Source organism: Mus pahari, chromosome 23, assembly GCF_900095145.1.
Source record: "Mus pahari chromosome 23, PAHARI_EIJ_v1.1, whole genome shotgun sequence".
In the NCBI taxonomy this organism is placed as follows: Eukaryota; Metazoa; Chordata; class Mammalia; order Rodentia; family Muridae; genus Mus; species Mus pahari.
The window spans coordinates 20,482,860-20,508,293 of NC_034612.1; the positions used below are offsets into that span (position 1 = coordinate 20,482,860).

Below are 25,434 nucleotides of genomic sequence, written 5' to 3' on the forward strand. Positions count from 1 at the left end.
CTGTCCTGGAACTCACTTTGTAGACCAGGCTGGCCTCGAACTCAGAAATCCACCTGCCTCTGCCTCCCAAGTGCTGGGATTACAGGCGTGCGCCACCACCGCCCGGCCAATATCACTCTTCCATTGCACTTTTTAGAGATGGGTCTCTCAGAATTCCTGATTGAGCCAGTCTGTCTAGCCTGTGTCACTGCAGCAGGTGTCCCTGCCATCTGAGACTTGACTTACAGGTGGGCCACTGCGTACCTGACAGTGGTTGACGGCAGAGGGTCTGAGCCCTGGTCCTCCTGCTTACAGAGGGAATGCTCTGCTGAGCCATTCCCGTGATAGCCGTGTGTGCACAAGTGTGCGCAGGTCAGACCAGGGCCGAGCTCCTGCCCCCCCCCCCCCCCATGTCACACCAAGAAAGGTAGCCGCAGCACCTGTGTGCTACTCGGGTCTCTACCCTTTTGGCAAACCTCTATTTCTGAAATATTCATATTACATCTCAGAACAGTAGCAAATTTACAGTTATGAAGAAGCAGCGAAAATAATGATATGGCACTCGGAGGCAGAGACTGGCAGATCTCTGTGAGTTCAAGGTCAGCCTGGTCTCTATCACAGCCAGGACTGTTACACAGAGAAACCCCGTCCTGAAAAACAAACATAAGGATGATGATGATGATGATGATGATAATGTTATGTTTGAGAGTCACCACACCATGAGCAACTGTATTAAAGGGTTGTAGCAATAGGAAAGTTGAGAACCACTGCTCTAAATCTGGAAAATTGAAAGCACGTGAACATAAGATTGGAAAGTTAAAATAAGCTAGGTTTGGAGGGAAGAATGAATAGAAGAGTGAGGCGTGTGGAACCCACCCTCCATGCTGAGGAGAGGGAGGCAAGTGAGCGAGGATGGTGTCCTTCACTCTTCCCTAAGCCCTTGTCGGAGGGCTAATGTGCCCATCTTAAAGTGGCAGCCACCCGCTCAGTCCATATTTGTTTGCTTCTTTAACATCTTTCTTTGTGTGGGTTTGCATGCTCCTACATGCTTGCCGGTGAAGAGGTTAGAGAGGGTTAGGGGTCAGTTCTCCTACTAGTCACAAGGATTGCGTGGGTCAGACTCAAGTTGTACATGTGTGGCCGTCTGTGCTTAAGTAATCCCGCTCAGCCCCTCCATATTTCTTGACCAGGATTGCAGCACACAGAGTTTAAGATCTAAGAGGGCATTTGTAAAGTGATCCCAGCAGATCCAAAAGATGGAGGAAACCTCTTCCGTGTACACTTGGAAGGCATAGATGGAATGTAGGGTAGGAAACTGAAGTAAAGTAGCAGGCATACATTCAAAATGAGAGGCCAGGGGCTACAGAGACGGCTCAGCAGTGTAGGAGCACTGGCTGCTCTTCCAGAGGACCCGGGTTCAACTCCCAGCAACCACATGGCAGCTCACAGCTGTCTGTAAGGGTACCCAGCAGCTTCACACACAACGTGTAGACAAGTTACCAAAGCATGTGAAATAAAATAAGTTTAAAAAATTAGCAAAATAATAAGGTAAAATAAAAAGACAAAGCCAGAAGACGAGCAAGTAGGTCTGAAAAAGTTTGCCAGGACACGGAAAGCATTGCCGTGGTCTTGTAGCATGACCTTTAGCCTCACCGTTTAAGAGGCTGAGACAACAGGAGCTTTATGAGTGTGAGGCTAGCCTGGTCTACATAGTGAGTTCCAGGTCAGCCTGGGCTACTAGGGAGACCCTGTTTCAAAAAAGTATGAAGGAAGTAAAATACTAGGTTTGTTCCATTGTAATAAGGTTGAAGAACGTACTGGAGCCTTTGCTTTAGAAAGTCCTAGCTCTGTGTGTGTGTGTGTGTGTGTGTGTGTGTGTGTGTGTGTGTGTGTGTGTGTGTGTGTATGAGAAGCTTGACTGCTTTGCCTGCCCAGAGGTGACCTTACAGAATTTAGTAAGCGCTTTCCATCCCCGCCCACCGCCATTCAGCATGGTATCCACCGCCCTAGCCTTCCTCCTTCCTCGGGTCAGGAGTGCTGGAGTAGTCCTCCTGTTCTCCGCGCTAGGCAAGAGCTCCACGGGGCTGTGTGAATCAGGGCTCCTGTGTTTCATGGGTTGTTTGATTGTTAGAAAAATATAACATCTGGCCCTGCACATATAATTGTTAGATATATGCGAGTTTTAAAAACAAATATACAAGCAAACAACAGAATAGTTTTTGAATATAGTATAATATTACAGGATTATGTTCCTGTAAAACTTTTAAAGTCCCCGTAGCAAGGTACCTCTGTCACTATGAGCACGTGAAGCCTCCTCTGGGACAGCTTGCACTTCCTGTTCTGGAGAACGGGTCTGAACTGGGCTGGATGTGCTGGCTTACAGTGGGTCTTGACAGGTGAGCCCTGTATGTGTGCTGTGTTTGCTAGAGTCTTCCTGGCAGGTGCTCACTGGTTAATTCATTCTCTCCTTTCAGACACGAGCTTCTGAACTCAACACGAGAAGATTTACAGCTTGATAAGCCAGCATCCGGAGGTGGGTTCCTAGCCTCTGATTAGCCATGGCTGTGTGCATGGGAATTGTGACCCCTCAGTGCTGCAGCCTCCTCTTTAGTTTGATTTCCTCATAAAGAAACCTTTGGGGCTGGAGAGATGGCTCGGCAGTTAAGAGCACTGGCTGCTCTTCCAGAGTTCAATTCGCAGCAACCACATGGTGGCTCACAGCCATCTGTATGGGATCTGATTCCATGGTGTGCATGGAAATAGCATTCACATATATAAAATAAATTTTAAAATAATCGTTGAAGAAAAAAAGGAGTAGACCTTTGACTAGCAACTGCTAGTTGTTACAGAACAAGCCCTCCATAGTTCTAGTACTCTGTAGAAGAGTAACAGAGTTCCGTTAATAGCCATGGATAGATGGGTAGGTTGTGCTCTAAAGCTAGTGCTATAAAACTTTTCTCTGTTGCTGTGACAAACACCGCCCAAAAGGACTTGGGGAGGAGAGGTTTTTATCTGACTTACGGGACATAGTCCATTACGAGGAAGCCAAGGCAGGAAGCTGGAAGAGGAAAGTGAAGCAGACTCTAGGAAGGAGTGCGTCCCCTTGGCTTGCTCAGCTACCGCTCACAGTGCCTAGACCTACTTGTTTAGGGGTAGTACCACCCACAGTGGGCGCCCACATCAATCAGCAGTCAAGAGAATGGCCCACATAGCCCGGCCATCCAGTACGATGTGAACCATCCTCCATTAAGATTCCCTCTTGCTGGGCATGTCTAGTTTTGTGTCCTGTCTACAGAAGCTGTGACACAGAGAGACAGTGAGAGAGACAGTGCATTTCTGGGCAGACCTACACACACATACATTGTACATGGTATTCTTGGCTGTGCCTATAATCCATACACTGGGGTACAGGGTCTACTTAGTGAGTTCCAGGCCAGTCTCATGACATACTGTCTCAGAAGTAAATTAACTGAAAAGGGTAGTGTAAAGTCTGCATTTGTTAATTGAATAAAGGCTCATCAATTCTATCTGGTTAAGGACATAAAAAAGAAATTATAGTTTGTTTTGTATTCCTCAGGACGGAGTAGGAGTTGCCCCATGTAGATTAGTCAGTAGCTCCTGAAGTTTTAAAGGTAACTTCTGTCAAACAAAGGGATCAAACTTAACTTAGGGTCTTGCCATAGCATCTCACAACCTAAGGAAAAGCTGCTAAACCCAGCGAATGTGTGCCTGTTCCCTCACAGTGAAGGAAGAATGGTATGCACGGATCACCAAACTAAGAAAGATGGTTGACCAGCTCTTCTGCAAGAAATTTGGTAAGGAGGCTCTTCCCCCAAAGGAAACATTACAGAGTACTTTTTTAAAGAAGCTATATGTAGCCGCCTGTGCCCACACAAATGGGGTTCCTGAGTGGGAGGCCAGAGAAAGAAGAAAGGAGACCAAGACAAAAGGGCTGCTCAAGGCCCAGTGTTTACTAGCAGTCTGTGCCTATAAAGGGGGACGCCCATCTCCCGCCAACCCACTTGATGCCTGTAGTCAGCCTGTAAGCAGTTAGACTGACAGCGCTAGTTTGGCAGTTAGGTGCCAGTTGCCGACTGTCTCTGGAATTTCTCAGGAAGGCAGGTTCAGCCTCTCAGCAGGTAGCAGCATCTTGGAGAAGAGCAGCAGCAGGTGACAGGGCAACAGAACCATCTAGGGTGGCAGGCTCCGCCCCAGAGGGTCTCATTCACAGTGGCAGCAAGGTCTGAACCAGCCTGCTCAAGGCTGGGGAAGGCTACATTTCCTCCCTTTGTTGTTCCTCTCAAGTACATTTCTTTTACTGCTCTGGTGGGGATAGACTTTGTATGTGGATTTCCAAACACAGTCGAACCCTTCAGATTTGGTGTTGCCGATATGAAGGAAAGAGTTAAGACAGAATGGGTCAGGGCGATGGCTCCCTTTATAAAGTACTTGCCTCAAAGACATGAGGCCCTACATTTGACCTCCAGAACCCACGGTGAAGAGAAGTGGACATGGTATTGCCCTTGTAGCGTCTGCCAGTGGGGAGTGCAGTCCAGAGGGTCCCCAGAGCTCACTGGCCAGCCAGCCCCAGCCTCACCTATGTGGAAAGTTCCAGGTTCGGCAATGAGAGAACCTGTCTCAAAAAAAGACAGCGGACAGCTTCCAAGGACCTACCCTCTGTGCTGACCTTCGTTCTCAACATACATGCACATGTGCACAGATGGACAGAGAAATTAGGACAAGAGAGCTAAAGAATAAAAGGAAAACTCCATCAGTAACAGTGAAACTCGGGCTGGTTGTAAACCCTGCTTTGCTAGGCTACCAGGCTGCAGAATATGCAGAGGTCACCTACAGGGTCCAGGGGTGGGCTGCCTGCTGGCTTGCTGCCAGTCATTTGAATGTTTCTTTCTCTCACTTTTTTTTTCTTTCTTTCTTTCTTTCTTTTTTCTTTCTTTCTTTCTCTCTCTCTCTCTCTCAATCTCTCTCTCTCTCCCTCTCTCTCTCTCTCTCTCCCTTCCTCCCTCCCTCCCCCCCCTCTTTTGTTTTTGTTTTTTTGTTTGTTTGGTTTTTTCGAGACAGGGTTTCTCTGTATAGTCCTGGCTGTCCTGGAACTCACTCTGTAGACCAGGCTGGCCTTGAACTCAGAAATCNGCCTGCCTCTGCCTCCNNAGTGCTGGGATTAAAGGCTAAAGGCATGTGCCGCCATGCCCGGATTTTTTGTTTGTTTGTTTGTTTGTTTGTTTTTCAAGACAGGGTTTCTCTGTGTAGCCCTGGCTGTCCTGGAATTTACTCTGGCCTTAAACTCAGAGATCTGCCTGCCTCTGCCTCCCACGTGCTGGGATTAAAAGCGTGCACCACCGCTGCCCGGCTGAATATTTCTTTTTAAAGCTGATTGGCTGAAGTTTCAGACCAGAAATCAGTAAATGCATTTAATGCCCACCCCCCCCCCCACACACACACATGGTCAATTGGTCCCACTCTCTTTCTCCCCTACTTCTCCCTGTTTTCCCCTCTCCTTCTCCCTCCCCAAGTCCCTTTGGCCAGGCTGGCCTGGAACTCTGTGTCCCCTCTCTCGGCCTCCTGAGTGCTGGGGCCGTAGGCCTGTGCACACGGCTGACTGCGTTTTACGCTTTAGCCGCAGGGTCTGAAGGTTTGCACACAGGGTTGGAGGTTTGCACGCGGGGGAGGGGTGTCCCCCCAGCCCACGTTTGCTGACTCGTGCTCATTTCCACAGCCGAGGCCTTGGGGAGCACGGAAGCCAAGGCTGTACCGTACCAAAAATTTGAGGCCCACCCCAATGATCTCTATGTGGAAGGACTTCCAGAAAACATTCCTTTCCGAAGCCCCTCGTGGTATGGAATCCCAAGACTGGAAAAGATCATCCAAGTGGGCAATCGAATTAAATTTGTTATCAAGAGGTAAGATCTGTGGAACAGATTTAAAAAGGTTCCCCCCCCCCCCATAAAAGACCCATTTGATGAAGATGGAGCTTTCCCTCCTTAGTGGCCCTCCCTCTATACAGTAAATGCAATGTTTAATTCACATGAACTAATTGAGTGAGGGTTTCTCCGAGATAGTACCAAGATTACAGAGTGGGGCCCCAGAACCGCTCTGGCTTATGAGCCTGACACTTGTCTCAGGGCAGCGAGACGAGAGCATTAGGATGCAGGGTGGGTGGGCGCTCCGAGGCTGGTCGAAGGTGTGTGGCCTGGAACAGGACTTTACACCTGGGGACAGCAGTGGGGGAGGACGGGAGTCGCCAGCACAGGCGGCAGGTGGAGGAAGGCGGCACACAAGCGTGTGTGGTGGGCCGTGCTTGTGCTGGCTGCCTCCTGAAGGACGTGGGTGGTGTGTGCGCGGAGCGGACACAGAAGTCTGACGTCACTCGTTCCCAAAGGAGTTTCCAGGGTTTCGTTCTGCCGTGTTATTTGGGGCAGTGTTTGAGGGTATCTGTCAGGATTGAGGTGTCTCAAATGTCCAGCCCTACAGGGCAGGAGGTGGCAGGCGGGACTGGTATACATTTATTTCTGCAGAGGTCCCATAGTCCACCTGAATGTTTGTAGCTTACTATTCTCAGGACAGCCACCAAAATGGTTCATGTCCTTGCACAAGAAGGCAGAATGGGCCACACTAAAAAAACAGTGACTGTGTATAGCTCTGTGGGAGGCTCGACCTTGCTCCTGAGTGTTCTGACCACTAATGTCGCGTATCCTTTCACAGACCAGAACTGCTCACTCATAGCACAACAGAAGTGACTCAGCCCCGGACGAACACACCAGGTATGGGTGCGTGCAACCCCTTCCTCCCTCCTGCCTTCTTTTCTTTGACTTAAATAATTAAATATCTTAAAAAAAAATATTTTTCAGCCGGGCGTGGTGGCGCACGCCTTTAATGCCAGCACTCGGGAGGCAGAGGCAGGCGGATTTCTGAGTTTGAGGCCAGCCTGGTCTACAAAGTGAGTTCCAGGACAACCAGGGCTACACAGAAAACCCTGTCTCGAAAAACAAAACAAAAAATATATTTTTTTTTCCATACTGGTGGGAACTGAGCGCAGCACCTCACATTTGGCAAGAGCTCTACCGCTGAGAGATGTCGCTGACACTTTTTCCTTGTTACTTTGAGAGAGATCCCCCTAAGTCCCTCAGACCAACCTAGAAGTCGCTTTGTAGCAGAGGCTAGCCTTGGACCTGTGCTTCTCCTGCTTTGGCCTCTGAAATAGCTGAGATGATAGCTCTGTAGTCCAGGCTGGCCTCAAACTCAGACATCCCCTCCTACCTCTGTCTACCGAGTGCTGGGATCCAAGGCTTGAGCTGCCAAGGGAATTTAGATCCTAGCTCATCCCATTTTACCTGCCCAGGTGCTGCCAGTCCATTCTGTGTCAGACCCAACCGTCAGGCTTTAATCTTTGTCCTGTAGGGCTTGTAATTGCAGTGGCGAAACCCCTAACTAAGCTTCCAGACTGATGAGAAAGCCCAGCGAGCTGTGGAGACAGGGCACGTTGTTTAAGCTCATGTGCTGCTCTTCCACAGGACCACAGACTGCTGTCCTGTATCATCCGTGTCAGACAATTCACAGCTCTCTATTTTTTTGGTTTTTCGAGACAGGGTTTCTCTGTATAGCTCTGGCTGTCCTGGAACTCACTTTGTAGACCAGGCTGGCCTCNAACTCAGAAATCNNCCTGCCTCTGCCTCCCGAGTGCTGGGATTAAAGGCGTACGCCACCACTCCCGGCTAAGTTTTTTTTTTTTAATTAATTTATTTTATGTATATCGGTACACTGTAGCTGAAAGTACACTGTAGCTGTCTTCAGATGGGCCAGAAGGGGGTTTGGGATCTCATTGAAGATGGTTGTGAGCCACCATGTGGTTGCTGGTTTGAACTCAGGACCTTCGGAAGTGCAGTCAGTGCTCTTACCCAATGAGCCATCTCATCAGCCCGGAAACAAGTCTTTATAAACAGCTAGTCATAAGCATGTGCCTCACACTGTAACCCTAACACGTAGGGGGCTGGGCCAGAGTTTGCCACATATTTGAATCTAGTCTGGGAAGCTTGCTGGGCAGCCTGTGTTATAAACTTGTCTACCCCCTAAAGCAAGAGAGCCTGAATCCCAGCTGTGCTTTGAGGGTGGCTGGTCGTTCTGCTGTTACTTGGGGTGCAACATGAGAGCTGATGTCACGGGTGTGTCCATGGGCGTGTCCTGAGCCTTCTCCATCTCTGAGTTCCTAGGGCGATAGTGAAGGTGGGCCAGTGTGTCAGGATACGAGAAGTTGAGAAGTGACATATTTTGTGTCCTTGTTTTGTTTTTGTGGTACTGATACATGGTGGGCAACCTCTCTTTGCTGAGCTGTGCCAGCCTGACTGTCTGTGCTGTACATGGTGAGCAGGCAGCCACCGAGCAGCTCGAGGAAGCGCTCGCTGCCTGCACCGTGAAGAAAAGGGGACCCTGCTAGGGGAGCCCGTGAGGTCACGGCAGGCTCTCCGTGGCCTTCAAGGAAGGCACTGATTCTCCTTATCTGAGATAGGAATCTAAGTGTAAATTCTCTCTCCCTTACGTTTTTCTGATATTTGAGGAGCACAGGAAATCTTTTTTCCCTCTTAGTTCCCAGAATTTTTCAACAAAATTAAACAGTTAAATTAATTTAATTATAAGCAAAGTTAAATTAAGAGTATTATGTGACCTTCCCTGGGGAGTCTGCTTACTGTTCACCCCAGATACTGGAGTGGGGGGCAACAGAGTACAAAATCCAGTCCAGGTAGGCGATCAGCAAATTTATTCTGTTGTATGGGAACTCCAGGGAGGGGTTGCTAATAAGTAGGGGTGGCTCGCGGAGCCTCATCATTCACGGCTCATGTGCAGGCAGACACTAGGGGCCGAGTGAGTGGTGGGATCTTAGGTGTGGCTGCTCCTTTCCCCTCTCCTGCCTGGCGGTCCTAGGCCCCATCTTGTTAGTGACGCACATAGGCAGTCACAGCTGGTCTGGGTTTGAGATGGCGAAAGCCACACCGTCTTGGGGAGCTAGCTCTGTAACAGTCCCGCACCCCCAGCCCCCCAGCTCTCTGATGCTCCCCAGACCTTGGAGGGCATGGCACAGGTATCTGCTTATCTTCTGAGCATGGCCTTTGTATCATGGCAGCAGTGCATCCTGGCAGTGGAACTGTCTACCGTTCTCACCATAACCACTTCATAAGAGGTTTCTTATACTGGGAGTGGCATTTGTGGTATTTGTCCCAATACTTGGGGGGCAGAGGCAGGCAGATCTCTGTGTATTTGAGACTATGGTCTACATACTGAGTTCCAGGACAGGGTTACAAAGAGAAACCCTTGTCTCACAGAACAAAACAAACAAAATCCTTGTCTGGTGTTTTGTGTTTATAAGGACTTTCTCAGGCAGCCATAAAAACCACAGGAGCTTCACAGCTGTGCCTATTCCCGTGCCCTGTCCTCTGTCCCCTGTGTATCAGACTGGATGTGCTCACGCTTTGCTTTTTGCTTAACACAGGAACTCTGTAGCCTACACTGGCTGTAATCCTCCTCCTCCTGACTGTGAGGCACATGCTTTTCTGAATTTGTAAAACTCTCAGATGTTACATCACATAATGGAAACCCCCATTAGCGGCACCTAGCTGTTAGTCACAGTTCAGTGTGGGACCTCCTAGCCCCCTCTGTGGGCCTCACTTACAGGTTCCTGTGGCCAACACAGTAGAAATGTGCCTGGAGCCAGGGTGACAGCTGCTGTGGTTTCAGGTGGTGACAGCCATGCCCACCATGGATGGGATCATGGTGTCAGGCAGGCAGGCGTCTCTTCTGAGTTGGGCTCTGTGTGTCCGGCCTGTGGAGAACATGCTGGGTTACATTTTTGTGTAGGGCCTGTGAAGAACAGGCTGGGTTACATTTGGTTCTGTGAAGAACATGCTGGGTTACATTTGGTTCTGTGAAGAACATGCTGGGTTACACTTGGTTTTGCTTCTTTCCAGTCAAAGAAGATTGGAATGTCAGAATCACCAAGCTCCGAAAGCAAGTGGAAGAGATCTTTAATTTGAAGTTTGGTAAGTGAAGTATAGTGGCTCTGTCTTAGTTTGGCCGTGTTCTGAATAAATTAGAAGTTTAGAACTTAGTGAAGGCAGGCACCAGAGAACAAGCCTGGATTTTCTTCTGCTGGTCAGCTCACTCCTTAAACCAAGCTCCCGTGTCCTCCAGTGTCCCAGTGTGGGTGACAGGGAGGAGTTGGGGGGACCCTTAGAGTTTCTGTGCGTCTCACCTGTGTGGCGTGGGGGCCTCTTCACCTGCTTCTGCATCCAGGGTGACCTGAGGTCTCCCAGGCTCAGTGCAAGCTTCATTACAGCCGAAGGAGCTCATGGAGAAGGAAAGATGGAGGGAAGGGCCAGCATTGTGCTTCTGGAGGCTCTCAGCTCGGGCAGCCACGGGGTTTCCAGGAAGACTCAGGCCTGCACGCAGCAGGATAGCTGAGCTGTCGCGCCGTCTTGTGTTCAGCGCCTCACTTCCGCCACAAACACATTTTGACTCACAACCTGGCTGCTGACGGCACTGAAAATGTTTAAGTGTTCTTAGAATTACTGTTTGTGAGCTGGAAAGACGACTAGGTGGTTAGAGCACTGGCTGCTCTTGCAGAATGTCCGCTTTGGGTGCCCAGCACCCACAGGACAGCTCCAGGTCAAGGGGAACTGACTCTTTCTGGCCTCTTTGGGGGCCAGGCATGCGTGTGATGCAGACATACTCATAAAGTAATATTTATTTATTTATTTATTTTAAGAAAAAGAGTTATTTTTAAAGTAGTGTTTGTTTTCTGGGTTTGGTGGCTCATGCCTCTAATCCTACTCTTGAGAGACTGAGGTGTAAAATTATCTTTTTTACTCTCCTGATGTAACTGTTGTCTCCGAAACTTTATCTCTGTCTGCTAACCTAGGCCCAGACCCGAAAAGCTTCTCACCTCCGTACAATCTAACCTAGGCCTAGAAGGAGGTTTTCAGCCTCTGAGACTTGCTGGTGAAGAAGCTCAACCTTTCTAGTTCTTTCTCATCTCTGACTGGCTGATTCAACTCAGCTGTTCTGGCTCAAACTCCTCTCCAAGTTGATTGATTTAATCTGGCTTCTCTCAGTTTTGCCAGAATGATTGTGCTTGGCCTCAAACTAACTCTGGCAGTCTGTTGTAATCTTCTGGCTCCTTCTCGTTCTCTGGCTCGTTCTGTCTTCACCTGTGTCTAGCTTGTCCTCTCTGCCACCCTGTCTCTGTGAAACGCTCCTGGGAAAACTGCCTCCTTTTTCTCTCTTCATGCTGCTCTCTCTTAAGTAGCCTTAGCCTCTCTTCCTCTCTGTTCTCATGAGAGTTGGGCATATCCTCTTCTCTCAAATCTTTCTCTGATTCGTCACTTTGTCTGCCACTTAGTTAGATGTCACTTTCAAACATGGCTGCTTCCTTCTACAAACTAACATTACCTTCATTGTTTGGGATTATGTGTGTGTGCTAATGTGCCGAACCACAACACTACTAGAGATGATTTTTTTTCCCCCCCAGTAAATCTGGAGGTTAGCAATGTGATCAAATACCCTGAAACATTGAGTCAGGAGGATTACTATCAGTTTGATCAGTTTGAGGCTAGGCTGGTCTATATACCAAGAGCCTGGGTGCTGGGAACTGAATCCCAGGTCCTCTACTAAGGCAGCAAGTGCTCTTCATTCCTTAGCTGTCTCTCCAGGGCCAGCATCTTTTATTCTTTACTTCCCCTAGCTTCAGTCTAAGCTAGATCTTAATAGTGAGTGGCTGAGCGGGTGGATTGTAAGGAAGCTAGCTAGCTTGACCTGTTTGATTACAGATGCAAACTGAAGTGTAAGTCTGCGCCCACAGGCTACTTCTCTTTGTCTTTCAGCTCAGGCTCTGGGCCTCACTGAGGCCGTGAAGGTGCCGTATCCTGTGTTCGAATCCAACCCGGAGTTTCTGTATGTGGAAGGGCTCCCTGAAGGAATCCCCTTCCGAAGCCCCACCTGGTTTGGGATCCCACGCCTCGAGAGGATTGTCCGCGGCAGCAATAAGATCAAGTTTGTTGTTAAAAAGTAAGCTGTCTTTGTCCCCACAGCCATTCGCCATGGTCCCAGCTAAGCCAGTGCCTCTGCGAGTCCCTCATCCTGGGCCTGACTTCCTGAGTCGGAGAGAGTAGTGACTGCCATCCTGTGTGTCAGTCACAGTGCAGGCTCAGACCGCTGAGCTTTGCTGAGCTGGGGATTAAAACCCAGGGCCACACACAGGGCTGGACATCTGCTCTGCTGCGGAGGTCCCAGCTCCTCCCGGGGCTCTAGGCGGGGCTTCCCTGACTGCACTGCGCCCAGCTCCTCACTGATAGACTCTAGGCGGTCACTGTACCACCAAACCTCCTGTAGCCAAAACCCAGGCTGCCTGCTGGGTTCCCCGGTTATTTACTTTGCTGCAGAGCTTCGGTGGTGGAAGGATTTGGTCTAGTGTTGATTTGCTATTTTAAAAGGTGTTATGGGAGCTGGAGGACTAACAGTCTTAGTCACTGTTTTATCGTGGGGAAGAAACACCATGACAAAGGCATCTGTTGTAAGAGCATTTAGCTGCGATCTCACTTACAATTTTAGAGGTTTAGTCATTATCACGAAGGCTGGGAGCACGATGGCACTGTGGCAGGCATGGCGCTGGAGACATATCTGAGAACTATGCCCTGATCCACAAGCAGTGGGGCCCAATGTGGGCTTTTAAAACCCCAGTGCCCACCTCTGTGTACCAACAAGGTACACTTCCCTCTTTGTGTCAATCCACGCTCATTCACTCACTGAATCCTTGTAATAATAAAAGAGCTCATTACTCACACCACCACTTTCCACTCCCTGGCCCTGTGGGCTGTTAGCCATAGTATAATGCAATTAGCCCAACTCCAAAAGTCCCCGTCGTCTGCCCCAGTCTCAGCGCTGTTTAAAATTCCGAAGTTGAGAGGATCTTCTGAGACTCATGGCGGTCTCCTGTAAAATCAGAGGCAGATCCTCCAGAGGGTGAAGAGTGAGGGAATACGGGAGCAGGGCGAGACTGAAAGCCCACACCCGCATCGCCACGGCTGCTGTCAGAGCGCTCTTCACAAACCTAGCTCCTTCCTGCCTTGTCGACTGCAGCGCACTTCTCTCTCTTGGGCTGGTTCCACACTGGCCTGCAGCTTATGTCTGCGGGCATCCCCACCACACTGGCATCTCCAGCACTTTCATCTCCAGAGCAATCCAGGCTTTCGCTCTGGGGCTCCTTGAAGGGTGACACACAGTGGACTTGGAGGGAGATTTCAAAACCCGCTTCTTGTATCCTAATCTGCCAGGTTCTTCTTTAATTCCTTTTCACAGTTGGAAGTTTATCTGGGAGGTGGGTGGGGGGCCTTGCCCTGAGACCACCGCTCCTTTTTTCCACCTAGCATAAACTTTTTACCTCCGTGAGCTCTGGACTTAGCTTCGTTACGTTTCCTGGCTTGTGTGTCTCTTTGTGCGGCTCGCTCCTTTCCGTCATGGGTGGGCATGGAGGATTACCGGTCACCACGGCACAGCCAGTCCTTGGGTGGCTGGAAATCTCCTCCGCTGTGCTGTTCATCCAGGACTTGAGCTCAGACAGACTTTTTTCAGAGAAGGACAAAAACCAACCACATTCTTTGTCCAAATGTTCCAAGAAGGCTCTGTAAGCCACAGCACTAGTCTTTCCCTCTGAAACCTCCTGAGCCTGGCCCACAGCGCACCTTGCCTTCAGTACTGCCCTCCACATCAACTGCTTTCCTAGTCCAGAGTTTTCATTGTGCCAGCAAGAGCCATGGTCGGAACTGTCAGCAGTACCCACTTCCTGGTATCAACTTGTTACTGTTCTTCCGCTATGAAGAGACACAAGACCGGGGCAATTCTTAGCATAGAAAGCATTTGATTGGAGCCTTGCTTATGGTATATTCCATTAGCAGCAGCAGTGGGGTGTGGCAGGCGTGGTGCTGGAGAAGTAGCTGAGAGCTACAGCCTGATCTGAAAGCAGAGACAGACAGATGGACACACTGCCTAGTGTGGGCATTTGAAACAGTGCCCATCCCCCCACCCTCCCTGGGTGACACAGGACTGACAGCAAGGCCACGCCTACTTCAACAAGTATCCCTTAATCCTTCTCAGATAGGACCACTCCTTGGTGCCAAGCATGCAGATATGTGAGCCTATGGTTGCCGTTGTTACTCAGCTACTACAGATGTTCAGGCTACACTGGCTGCTCTCCTGAGGACCTGAGCTCAATTCTCAGTACCCACATGGCAGCTCACAACTCGCTGTCTTCAGTCCTGGGGACCCAGTACCCTCTTCTGACCTCCACGGACACAGGCATGCACATGATACACAGACAGACAAACAGACATATGTGGATGGAAATCATGGATAAACATGCGTGTTTAGTGTTGAGACGTCATTGGGCTGTGTGCGCTGTTTGGAGAGTGACATGCTGTCTGTCCTTTCTAGGCCCGAGCTAGTTGTGTCCTATTTGCCTCCTGGGATGGCTAGCAAAATCAACACTAAAGGTAAGAGGCACGCCCGCCTCGGGGTGTGAACACATCACGGGCTTTTCCACTGTCCTGTGTCACCCATAGTATATGCATTGTCTCCCCTGCTGCCGCCTTTGGTTTATTTCTTTTATTTTTTTTCTGTTTTCTTGCCATTTCATTGGACGTTGCTATCTGCGTCCTCCTGCTTTGTCTGTCAGCACTTGTGCGGAGGGTCACGCTGCCCGTTTATTGCTTCTGGTCCCTTTGAAAAGAGCGGCAACTGTATGACTTTAACGCTCCGCTGTGATAAAGCGGCCCTTGGTATTTTTGAATGCAGCCTGCAGGGGTAACCTTGCAATTTGCCTTACAGCATTGCAGTCCCCAAAACGACCACGAAGCCCTGGGAGCAACTCGAAGGTTCCTGAAATCGAGGTCACTGTGGAAGGTGAGCTGTCCCACAGTCTCCTCTCAACTCTACCTTACAGTTGTGTGGACTCAGTTACCTCTGTGCGTGTGAGGTTTTAGGTCTGTGAGGATGCTAAGTGGATGTTCTGTTTCCAGTGCGTGGGTCTGTCTGTGATGTGCATGCTCGTGTTTCCAGGGCCCAGGCTGTGTTTTCTGGTACATGTACACAGTAACCTTGGTTTTCCTTTTAATTATATCTAGGGCCCAACAATAGCAGTCCTCAGACCTCTGCGGTTCGAACTCCCACCCAGACCAACGGTTCAAATGTCCCCTTCAAGCCCCGAGGGAGAGAGTTTTCCTTTGGTAGGTAGAGAGTTAACAAGACTGCTTTTCTTTGGGTTGAGTCGGTGTGTTCAGGTTAAACGTGTAGCGAGGGCCTCCACGACCCTCACCTTACCCTGTGCTGTGGGTCCAGGCGCCAGAGTGCCTGAGGATTGTGAGTCGAGTCACTCGAGTGTGCCCAGAGCCAGACCTGGCATTTGGCAGATGCTGTAACCAGGCCAGGAGAGGTCCGTTGTTCTTCATTTCAGCACGGGTCACTTCTTTGTAGCCAGCGTAGCCAGGCTAACAGTTTAGTTTAACTAGGTGGGTATTGGAGGGGCAGGCAAAGCAGCCATATTAAAAACCTGTGTGTTTATTGTATAGAGACTTAGAGTTATGTATCTGTCCGTGACATGAAGGAGTAGAAGCTGGGACTGATGGGCAAGGGGGAGAAGGGAAGGAAAGTGTGAAAGCTCAGGGCTTTTCACCATCCAGCTTAGCTCTGGGTCAATGACACAGACGCCCGCTAGATTTCTTCTAGCCTTCGGGCACTGAGCTGGATGGGTTCTGGTCTGGTCTAGCCTGAGTATGCTTGCCTGCCCAGCCATGGGGCCTGGCTCCTCCCTCTTTTGTGTCCTCTCCACCTGGGACCCCTCACTAGGATGGGAAGTCCCTCCTTATTCTCTCCTGCCAAGCTATAGGCTGATCCTCTCCTTACTGACCAATCAGAAGGTGGTGGAGAACAGTGCTGTCTAAGATACTGAGTTAGCAAATGCTTCAATAATAATGATAATGCCAACTTCAGACTCCAGCCAGCTCTGGGCGAAGCAGTCAGCATAGGAAAGGGTAGAGGGGAAGAGGGAGGCGTGCTCAGCTTTTAGTATGTACGAACATAAAAACGCCCTGTCCCACAGCGCCCGCCTTACAGTAAAAATGCAAGGCAGTTACCTGCTTGTCTGTCCTGAGCTTGTAAAGTTTCGAAAGAAAAAGATAAGATGAAACCAGGGATATTGACATACTCCTTTAATCCCAGCACACGGGAGGCAGAGGCAGGCTGATCTCTGAGTTCGAGGCCAGCCTGGTCTACAGAGTGAGTTCCAGGACAGCCAGGAATACACAGAGAAACCCTATTTTGAAAAACCTAAATAAATTAAATCAAATGGTAGGTGACAAACCCCAGGCTCACCCTGGGAACGCCTTGCTGACTGGCTGTTGTTGTTTACGCAGAGGCCTGGAATGCTAAGATCACAGACCTGAAGCAGAAAGTGGAGAACCTCTTCAACGAAAAGTGTGGTAGGTTTGTTGTGAAACCTGAACTGTGCAGCAGTCCCCTGATAGAAGTGGTGTCCTTGGCCGTGCGTGGGCTGTGGCCCGCCCATTTCACTGAGGATCAAGAATTCCCAAATTAAAACGAATATGATTTTTCCAATAAGTATGGTCTTGTAGCTTCTGCAGAATGTTGCAAATGCCTTTTCTAAGACATGCCGTGCATTACAGGGGAAGCGCTTGGCCTTAAGCAGGCTGTGAAAGTCCCGTTTGCGTTGTTCGAGTCCTTCCCAGAAGACTTCTATGTGGAAGGCTTGCCCGAGGGGGTGCCCTTCCGAAGGCCGTCCACATTTGGCATTCCGAGGCTGGAGAAGATACTGCGGAACAAGGCCAAGATAAAGTTCATCATTAAAAAGTGAGAACCCTTAGCTAGAGAGGCCGTCCATGGGCTGGGGCGGCAGGGTTACCACAGTCTGAGCTGAAATAGCTCTTCTAGGGCTTAAGTGACTGTAGGGATAGACATCCCAGTGGTCAAGAGTGCTTGCCGCACAACTGTGAGGACCTGAATTATGAAGTCAACACCCCCATAAGCTGGGAGTAGCCGTGAGCCTCTAACCTTAGTGCTGGGTGTGCACCAAGACATAAGGCTCACTGGGGCCTGCTCCCCGGGGTGGGGGTGGGAATGTGAGCTGAAGGTTCCAAGACAGATCCCGTCAGAAAAAAAAACGAGAGTAATGGAGGGCATGGTGCCCTCCTCAGGCCTCTGTGCATCACAGGGGTGTGCACCACGAACACCACAGCCTCCTCTTTTGTTTACTTACTGTCTTGTGGAGGAGTGGTGGCATGTGTTGCTTGCACACTTGCTCTTCGTGCATATACCCAGGCTGCAGGCATGTGTGTTTTCTGTTAGGGTCTCCTACTGATTCTCAGGACATGCTGTCATATTGACATAAGGTGGAGTGATACTGGCGTAGCCAGAAAGGGTCCAATGGTAGTGGGCGTCAGTGTCATCAGTCCCCCTGGACACACTGCTCACGCACCGGGGTTCCTTCTGAGGGTTGCACGTTGTTTGCAGAGCTGCAGGCTCCACCCTGCTGCATCGTCCGTCCCTGGGTACCTCACTCTGGGCTAACGAGCCCGTGCCTTTTTCCTCTTGCTTGTAGACCTGAGATGTTCGAGACGGCCATCAGAGAGAGCGCCTCTTCCAAAAGCCCTCCAAGTGAGTGTCCTGGGAAAGCCGCACCCCTGGCAGCCTGGCTTTGGGGCACGGGTTAGTTCTGAAGTAGCTAACGCTGTGCACAGGGTTCTGCTTCACATGAAGACATGACAGAGCAGGCAGATGGGCCATCAGAAAGTCTGCCATCTTTAGTGTCTTACTAGAGTAAAAGCAGTGTGCGAGTGCCGGCTCCATCGGCCCGGGTGCAGCCAGCTCATGGCTGACAGCGACTGATAGCTTTGGGTTATTAGAGAAAATTTTGACTATGTACATTTTGTTTAAACCCTAATCTTCAGTTTTCCTTTCAGGAAAGATAAACTCATCACCCAACGTTAATACTACTGCATCAGGTGTGGAAGACCTTAACATCATTCAGGTGACAATTCCAGGTATACCTTCTGCCTGCGTCGAGGAGTCTTTCGGATCCCCAGAAGCTGCTTCTGGGCTGGTTTGATGCTTTGGGGACAGCCCATGGAGTGGGCTGTTGTCAGTCTCACCTGAGCCACCCTCTGTCGGTTTTGCTGCACGGCTCCCCCTAAGCTCAGGCCCGTTTGCTACTGCCCTCTGTCCTTTAACAAGGCTGGAGAGATGACCAGTAGTTAGGAGCACTTGTTCTTCCAGAGGACTCATGTTTACGCCCCAGCCCCCACTCCCAAAGGAACTGGCACACACTACTGGCCACATTGGGCACTGGGCACACACATGGTACACAGACTTACGTACAGGCAAAACACCCATATGCATAAAGAAATCTTACAAAAGTAAGGTTGTTTTTAGCTGGGCCCCAGCTAGTGTACCACCCCTGGCTTAGAACTCTCCAGAAGACATGTGGGTTAGAGGTAAGTGTGCTCCCTGCTCTCCTCCCATCTTTTAGATGACGATAATGAACGACTGTCCAAAGTTGAAAAGGCCAGGCAGCTGCGGGAGCAGGTCAACGACCTCTTCAGTCGGAAGTTTGGTAAGTTTGTAAGAATAGAGGGAACTAAGGGACCAGGGCCAGCCTCTGCTCGGCTGTCTCAGCTTGTTTTGAAGATGAAGGTCACACTGTCCCTGTGCTGTTTGTCCTGCTGCAGGTGAAGCTATTGGGATGGGCTTCCCCGTGAAGGTTCCATACCGGAAGATCACCATCAACCCTGGCTGTGTGGTGGTCGATGGCATGCCTCCGGGGGTGTCCTTCAAAGCCCCCAGTTACCTGGAGATCAGCTCCATGAGGAGGATCTTAGACTCTGCGGAGTTTATCAAGTTCACTGTCATTAGGTGAGAAGCTCTGGCTAAGTCAGTAGGACAAGTCTGGAGGCCTCGCGGCTAGGTCATATCCCAGAGTGCTCTTGTGTGGAGTCTGAACCGAAGCGTGTGGGCAGGGAGCAGGCAGAGGCAGGTGAATGTCGGGGAGTTCCAGGATATCCCCAACTATACAGAGAAACCCTGTCCGGAAAAACCAACCCCCACACCCCAAAATCATAGGTAACATTACATTGGCATGTGTACTATACATACCACATACTACATGTGACTAATTGCAACTAACTGATACATACATTGTGTATGATATGCATTAATAACAGAACAGGAGTCATTGTTACAAAGTGTTACAGTCATTTCATGGACATCTCGTGTGTCTCCTCCAGGGTTACGAAAATAGGCCATACGTGGCATAGATTAGCAAGTTAGGCAAATGTTCATGTGAAACAAAAGCCTTACATTCTACAATTTGTTTTTCTCTTAGACCATTTCCAGGACTTGTGATTAATAACCGTGAGTACAGCCTTGTTTTGTTTGTTGTGTTTCTGGGGATCTGGGAGTGCATGTGAATGTGTCTGTGGGTGTGGGTGCGGTGGGGCCTGCAAGATAACACATTTGTCACCCATTATGTCACCCGTTCCCAGCACTCTGCCTGCTTGTGAAATTGGCCACATGGCTTGTCTCTTAGTGAGGAAATGGTGACTCGGGTGGGGGCATTGAGACTGTTTTAAAGGGCTCACTATAGGCCGGACTTGGAGAGCTCCTGCCTGGGTCAGGAAGCTGCATTTGCAGCTCTGTTACCCTGAACTCCATGCACTAGAGTTCAGGGGGCTATAGGTCCTACACAGCATTCGAGTGCCAGGCACAAGGGAGGGAAACCAGCAGTTCCAGTGCTTGGGAGGCGGAAGCAGGAGGACCAGGCTGGTCAACACTGTCTGCTGTAGGCAGTCTAAGGCCAGCCTGGGACACAAGCGAGCCTATCCCCAAAAAGAAAGGGAGGGGGGCTGGTGATGGCTCCGCTGGCAAAGCTTGCTGCCCACGCCCAGCAAGCTGACTTCTGTCCCGGGGCTCACATACCGGTGGAAGGTGAGAACCAAGCCCAGAGTTGTGCACGCTGTGGCACACGCGCTCACACAGACTTCACACACACAGTAATTCTTTTGTTGAATTTTCCTTGCAAATTTCAGTTCATCTGTCTTTTTTAAAATTCAGGTCTCATATATCACTGTGGGTGGCCTAGAACTCTAAGAGATTCCCCCTGCCTCTGCCTCCTGAGTCCCACATTAAAGACATGCCACCATGGCCAGCTGTCCTGTTCTGTGTATAGTTTCCATTTCCGAAGAATATTGTGTCCAAGCCACTGCTTGTAAGGTCCTGTCTGTGATGCTGAGTTTTATTCTTGTCCTTGTGTAGGACTCTGGTTCCCGTGTGTGCTGACCACTGTGAAAGTCGATGGCTCTGGTGGCATCTAGCCAGGACCGTTGCTGTCCCTTCCTTTGGTGCTCTTCTTTACCCTTTCTTTTTTCTTTTTTTTTGGTTTTTCAAGACAGGGTTTCTCTGTATAGCCCTGGACCTCACTCTGTAGACCAGGCTGGCCTCGAACTCAGAAATCCGCCTGCCTCTGCCTCCCGAATGCTGGGATTAAAGGCGTGTGCCGCCATGCCCGGCTTTTCTTTACCCTTTCTTCTTTATTCAGTAGTATGTGGGGTCCCGGGGTCCTCAGAGCACTTGATGGTCAGTGGTTAGAAGACCAAGCTTGTCTACTCGGTTCTCTCCTTCCATCATATGGGGCCCAGTGACTGGACTCTGTCAGGTTCGCAGACAGGCACCTTTATCTGCTAAGCCTGTTTCTCTTCCACTGCTGTGCTAGAGGCACAGAGCTGAAACGTCAGCATGGTCAGATGTCACGTGTGTTAGTGAGCCATCTAAACTGTCCCCTTTCATTGCAGAGCTGGTTGATCAGAATGAGTCTGAAGGCCCTGTGATACAAGGTGAGAGGAGAGTTGTTGGCGTACATACTACTTACATGGTTGCCCCAAGCCGTGGCTCCTGCTGTACCTGCTTACAGTCACTGCACACACTTAGCAATTGTGAGCCACAGAACCGTGTAAACCCATGATCTCAGGTTATTCATGACGTCATGGTGCTCACGACCAGTGAGAAGTCTGTCTGCCTGTGTAAGTGTGTGCTTGTGCGGGGTGTGCACAGGCGCATGGGGAGGGCAGCAGCTGACGGGCTTGGACTGGAAAGATGGCTCGTTGGTTAAGAGCACTCCCTGATCTTCCAGAGGACCCTGGTTCAATTCCCAGCACCCATGCAGCAACTCACAACTGTCTTTTAACTCCGTCTCCAGGGCCTCCTAAGGCTCCAGACATGTGCACGATTCAGACACACATGCAGACAAAATAATCAAATAATGACAATAAAAAAAGAGGTCGTCAGGCTGTTTCTGTCATTGGTTGTTCTCCTTCCTCCTCCTCCTCCTCCTCCTCCTCCTCCTCCTCCTCCTCTGCTTCAAGGCTCTTTAAATAATAACCTTTGAAAACCGTTCAAATGACACTTGATATGTTTCTCTTTAGAATCAGCCGAGGCAAGCCACTTGGAAGTTCCAGTAACAGAAGGTAAGGGCTGTGGTGTTGCCAGCGACCGGAGCTAGGGTGACCGACCCCTCAGGACAGTGACCGAGCTGGCTGTGATGCTTTCTGGCTTTGTTCTTAGAGAGTTGATTGGAATTTTATTTTAATATGTATGGGTGTTTTGCCTACTTATATGTGTATGTAGTACCCAAGCCAGAAGAGGACATCAGACCTCCTGAAATAAGAGTTACAGATGGTTGTGAGCCTCCATGTGAGTGCTGGGAACTGAACTCAGATCCTATGGAAGAGCAGCCAGTGCTCTTAACTGCTGAACCATCTCTCCAGCCCCAAATTGATAAGATTTCTACCATGGACACTGTTCAGTGAAGACTCCAGGCAGACTTCCTCTCTGCTCTCCCTGTGTGGCTCTGGCTAAACCCTATAGCTTAGATGAGGCATGACAATATAGATACACCCAAGACAACATAGAATCAGTTACTTGGGAATCAAGGCATGAGCTGGACAAGGCATTTGTAAGGCCCAGGATCCTGTAACAAGAACACTCGATGCACAACCCACACCAAAGGGCTTCGTGCAGATCTTAGCAGGCTCATATGGCTACTGACAAGCAGGTGTGCACCAGCTCTGCAGCTCATGGTTTTACCCCTTTGTTTCTTCTGTAGAAACTAAAGAGACAGATGGGAGTTCACAGATCAAGCAAGAGCCAGACCCCACGTGGTAGGCCGTGGCTCTCCAGGGTAAGAGCCTCGCCCCAGCTGCCCTTCGTCCATGCCCACCTATAGGCTGATGTGTAGATACACCCCTTCTGCTCTAGCTGTGAGATGAGGCCACCCTCAGGGGACACGAGGCCCAAAGGTTTTTCTCACTTAAAGATGTAGCCAAGATGAGTGAGTTGGCAAAGGCAGGTGGGTGTCTTGTAAGTTCCAAGCCAGCCAGGCTCCGTAGTGAGACCCTGTCTTGGGATGGGGTAGGGTAATACAGAGGTAGTCTTCCTTAAAGAGACATGTTTGTTTTGAGTCTATGCCAAGGTTGCCCCCTCTGTGACTGACCTCTTTAGGCCATTCACAAGCCCAGCCTCATCAATTGCTGACTTGCCACTAAGAGGTGGGCTGCAGTGACCCGAAAGTGAAGAGACTGAAGTCTGCTGTGGTGGGCTTTGCCCGGCAGCCTTGATGATGTGCCCTGACCGTGTCAGATCACAGACTCGGGCCTGCACGTCTATCAGATGGAACAGGGTGTGTGACAGGAGGTTGTCATGCCCCTGCCATCCGACTCACCCACTGCCTGCGTGTTTGTTCTCTCTGCAGTTCGTCCAGCATCCAGCGTGCGTGGTGGAGAAGAGCTTTGGGACCCGTTCCTGCCAGCTCTGTAATATACTTGTATAACAGAAATACCTTCTATACAAACCTTCTTTTCTACTTTTAGATAGAAATGTCTACTTTCTCAGCAGTTCTGTGAATTGAGCTACACAGCGTGATGAGAGGCGCGTGCCTGGTGGCTTGGGAACGTACTAGAAGGGTCTTGCAGCAGTGCTGAAAGAGGCGGGAATGGCAGGGACGACTCGTAGGGTTTCTTCTGCATTGGGCAGAGCCTTGGGCTGTGGTGCGCATTCCCGTCGGTGAGCTATTCCTACGGGGCATCTTGGCTTCTGCAGCAAAGGAAGTCCCTGTGCTCCTCAGTGCTTTAGTTTTTCTATTGAAGACCCGTTCCGTGGTCTTGCACGCGGCTGCCCCTCCTGCCAGGAGAGGGCTGCTGTCTGTGTGTGTGACCAAGCCTCTTCCCAAGCTCTGTCACGAGTCCTCTGTCCCCACTGCCATTCAGAGCAAGGCCGGCCAGTGAGCAGCTAGTGCGTCCGTCCGAGTGCAGCTGGAGCAAGTAGATTTCTGGGTGTGTCCTGAAGGTCAGAGGTCAGGTCTGCATGCTTGAGCAAGTGGATGACTCCGGCCCTCCCTAACTGGGACCCACAGGGGCCTGGGGTGCTCTGGGCCGCAGCTCTGGGTCGAGTCAGGCTGGGCTGGGTGTCTGCCTGGCTGGTTAGGCTCTAACCACCTGTCTGGCCTCGGTGCCAGGGTGGGGAGTGAGGACATTGGTGTCCCGCCCTCTGTGGGGTCCATGTGGGGGGCTCACAGACGATGATAAGGTTACAGCTCTCAGCAGTTAGAGGATGTGAGGGCACGGTTCTCAGTAGTCACCACAATGTTCACAATGGGAAATTATATCACACGGTAGCAGAGATAGGCATTTTATGTGTTCCTTATATTTTACCTCAAATTGTAGATATAGGGTAATAAATAAAATCCATCCATGCCTTTCACATGCAAACTCATTCTTTTTGTGCTGTCTTCGTGAGCGCCTGGGGAGGCAGGGTGGGTGTGGGTTAGTGGGGTGTTCACCTCAGTCCCGTACAGATTGGACACCGGTATTCCTGGTGTTTCTGAAGAAGTCACTGGTTTGTGGAGCTGGAGCTGTGCCCAGCCCCCACCCGCCTGCATCTCATGTGTGTTGGAGACAGAGGAGAACTCGGAGGCCACGGCACAGGGGAGTCTCTGAGTCCCTGCTGGAGGATGTGGAAGGCAGATGATGCCCGCCCAGGCTGCGACCAGGGATCCCCTGCACCTGCACAGCCCCTTCCCTGGTCAGCCGCCATGGTAACACGATGCACAGGAGAGTCAGCAGGGCAGTACTCAGTGAGGGCCACAGAGCAGAAGGTGCAGCTCACCTGGGGCAGCCAGGAAGCCGAGGGAGAAACAAGGGGCACGCCCTGTCAGCATCCAACTTCTTCCCATGAGACCCTCCCCTCCCCTCCCCACCTCACCCCACCCCTAGCTTCTGGCGTCTTCCAGTGGTGCCAAGGCCAAGGTCAAGCTCTCATCCTGTGGGCCTTTAGAGACATCACCTACACCATAGCATGGAATAGAACTGCCCTGGGTCAGACGTGGCTTGTGTACAGGTGGGTGACATGACAGCTGCCTGCATGCACTAGGTAGGCTGGTAGGTGACAGCTGAGTGGAAAGGGTTAGGGCCGCCACCAATAAAGCTTTCACGGCTGGGATGTGACTCAGGCACTAGGCTGCTCGGCTAGATGCACGGAAACCTGAGTTCTATGCAGTTACCCTGCCGTCTACCCAAGTGCTCTGACTATCCAAGTGAGGCGGCCCCTCACCTGCCCCACCCACGCTTGGATCTTGTGGTCTGGTTGAGGAAGGCCCGGTGCAGAAAGCTCGGCTGACACAATGCAGATTGGTAAGGTGTTTCCTGTCAGAGAGGGAACAAAAGAGCCTTGTGTTTATTACCTTCAAGCTTCAGTGTCTCCAGCCATCTGAAACTGCACCTAAAGGTCGCGGCTGATCTCTCCTGGTGAAGGGCTATGTAGAGGCCAGCAGCTAGAGCCAAGCATTGATGAGCAGGGCTATGATCCCAGGACTCAAGAGAAGGCCCAGCTGTTGCCTGCGAAACAACAAGAGTAAATAATTCAACCAGTATGCTCTCAAAAGGTCAAGTCGAAAGCCAGCTCATGCCTGTTAGGAGACAGTGGCACAAAAATCAGGAGTTCAAGGTCATCTTCAGCTACATAGTGAATCCAAGGCTCGTCTGGGTTGCAGGAGACTGGCTCAGAAAACCAGTGATGGAAGAGAGGTAGAGGCCTGTAATGCCAGCCCTCTGAGAGCAGGGGCAAAGGTCAAGAACTAAGAACCTCAGGATGTTGGAACCTTGATCCTTCAGTAGCAGCTTCTGTCCTTTAGGGGGACGGTCCGCTGGGTTCATGTGTGCACTGTGAGAGGATATGACCCAGTTCATGTTCCACACCTTCCCCAGTCATGTTTGTATAGACCACCAGCCCTTGGTGTCTCAGCTGCCGTCTCTGGCCATCTGCAGTCTCCTGGCCTCCAACGGG

General features: G+C 50.5%; 1 protein-coding gene across 14 annotated transcripts in view; it reads left to right on the plus strand.

Annotated features, from left to right (window-relative positions):
• Nucleotides 1-23,861, plus strand: part of Gtf2i (general transcription factor IIi) — a 77,459-nt gene extending 53,598 nt beyond the window's left edge. For 8 of the 14 annotated variants that reach the window (XM_029533461.1, XM_029533465.1, XM_029533462.1 and 5 more), the window contains 20 exons: nt 2,454-2,512; nt 3,723-3,794; nt 5,714-5,897; nt 6,700-6,758; nt 9,954-10,025; nt 11,865-12,048; nt 14,470-14,528; nt 14,863-14,937; nt 15,159-15,260; nt 16,446-16,511; nt 16,716-16,899; nt 17,648-17,703; nt 17,997-18,089; nt 18,575-18,658; nt 18,774-18,957; nt 19,427-19,455; nt 20,892-20,933; nt 21,522-21,563; nt 22,202-22,276; nt 22,847-23,861. In XM_029533461.1, coding sequence (XP_029389321.1) covers nt 2,454-2,512; nt 3,723-3,794; nt 5,714-5,897; nt 6,700-6,758; nt 9,954-10,025; nt 11,865-12,048; nt 14,470-14,528; nt 14,863-14,937; nt 15,159-15,260; nt 16,446-16,511; nt 16,716-16,899; nt 17,648-17,703; nt 17,997-18,089; nt 18,575-18,658; nt 18,774-18,957; nt 19,427-19,455; nt 20,892-20,933; nt 21,522-21,563; nt 22,202-22,260 — 1,705 coding nt within the window. In that variant the 3' untranslated portion in view covers nt 22,261-22,276; nt 22,847-23,861. The remainder of the gene's footprint in view (nt 1-2,453; nt 2,513-3,722; nt 3,795-5,713; nt 5,898-6,699; nt 6,759-9,953; nt 10,026-11,864; nt 12,049-14,469; nt 14,529-14,862; nt 14,938-15,158; nt 15,261-16,445; nt 16,512-16,715; nt 16,900-17,647; nt 17,704-17,996; nt 18,090-18,574; nt 18,659-18,773; nt 18,958-19,426; nt 19,456-20,891; nt 20,934-21,521; nt 21,564-22,201; nt 22,277-22,846) is intronic. The other 6 variants (XM_029533463.1, XM_029533467.1, XM_021222578.2 and 3 more) reach the window with 1 other exon arrangement.
• Nucleotides 23,862-25,434: the final 1,573 nt, after the last annotated feature.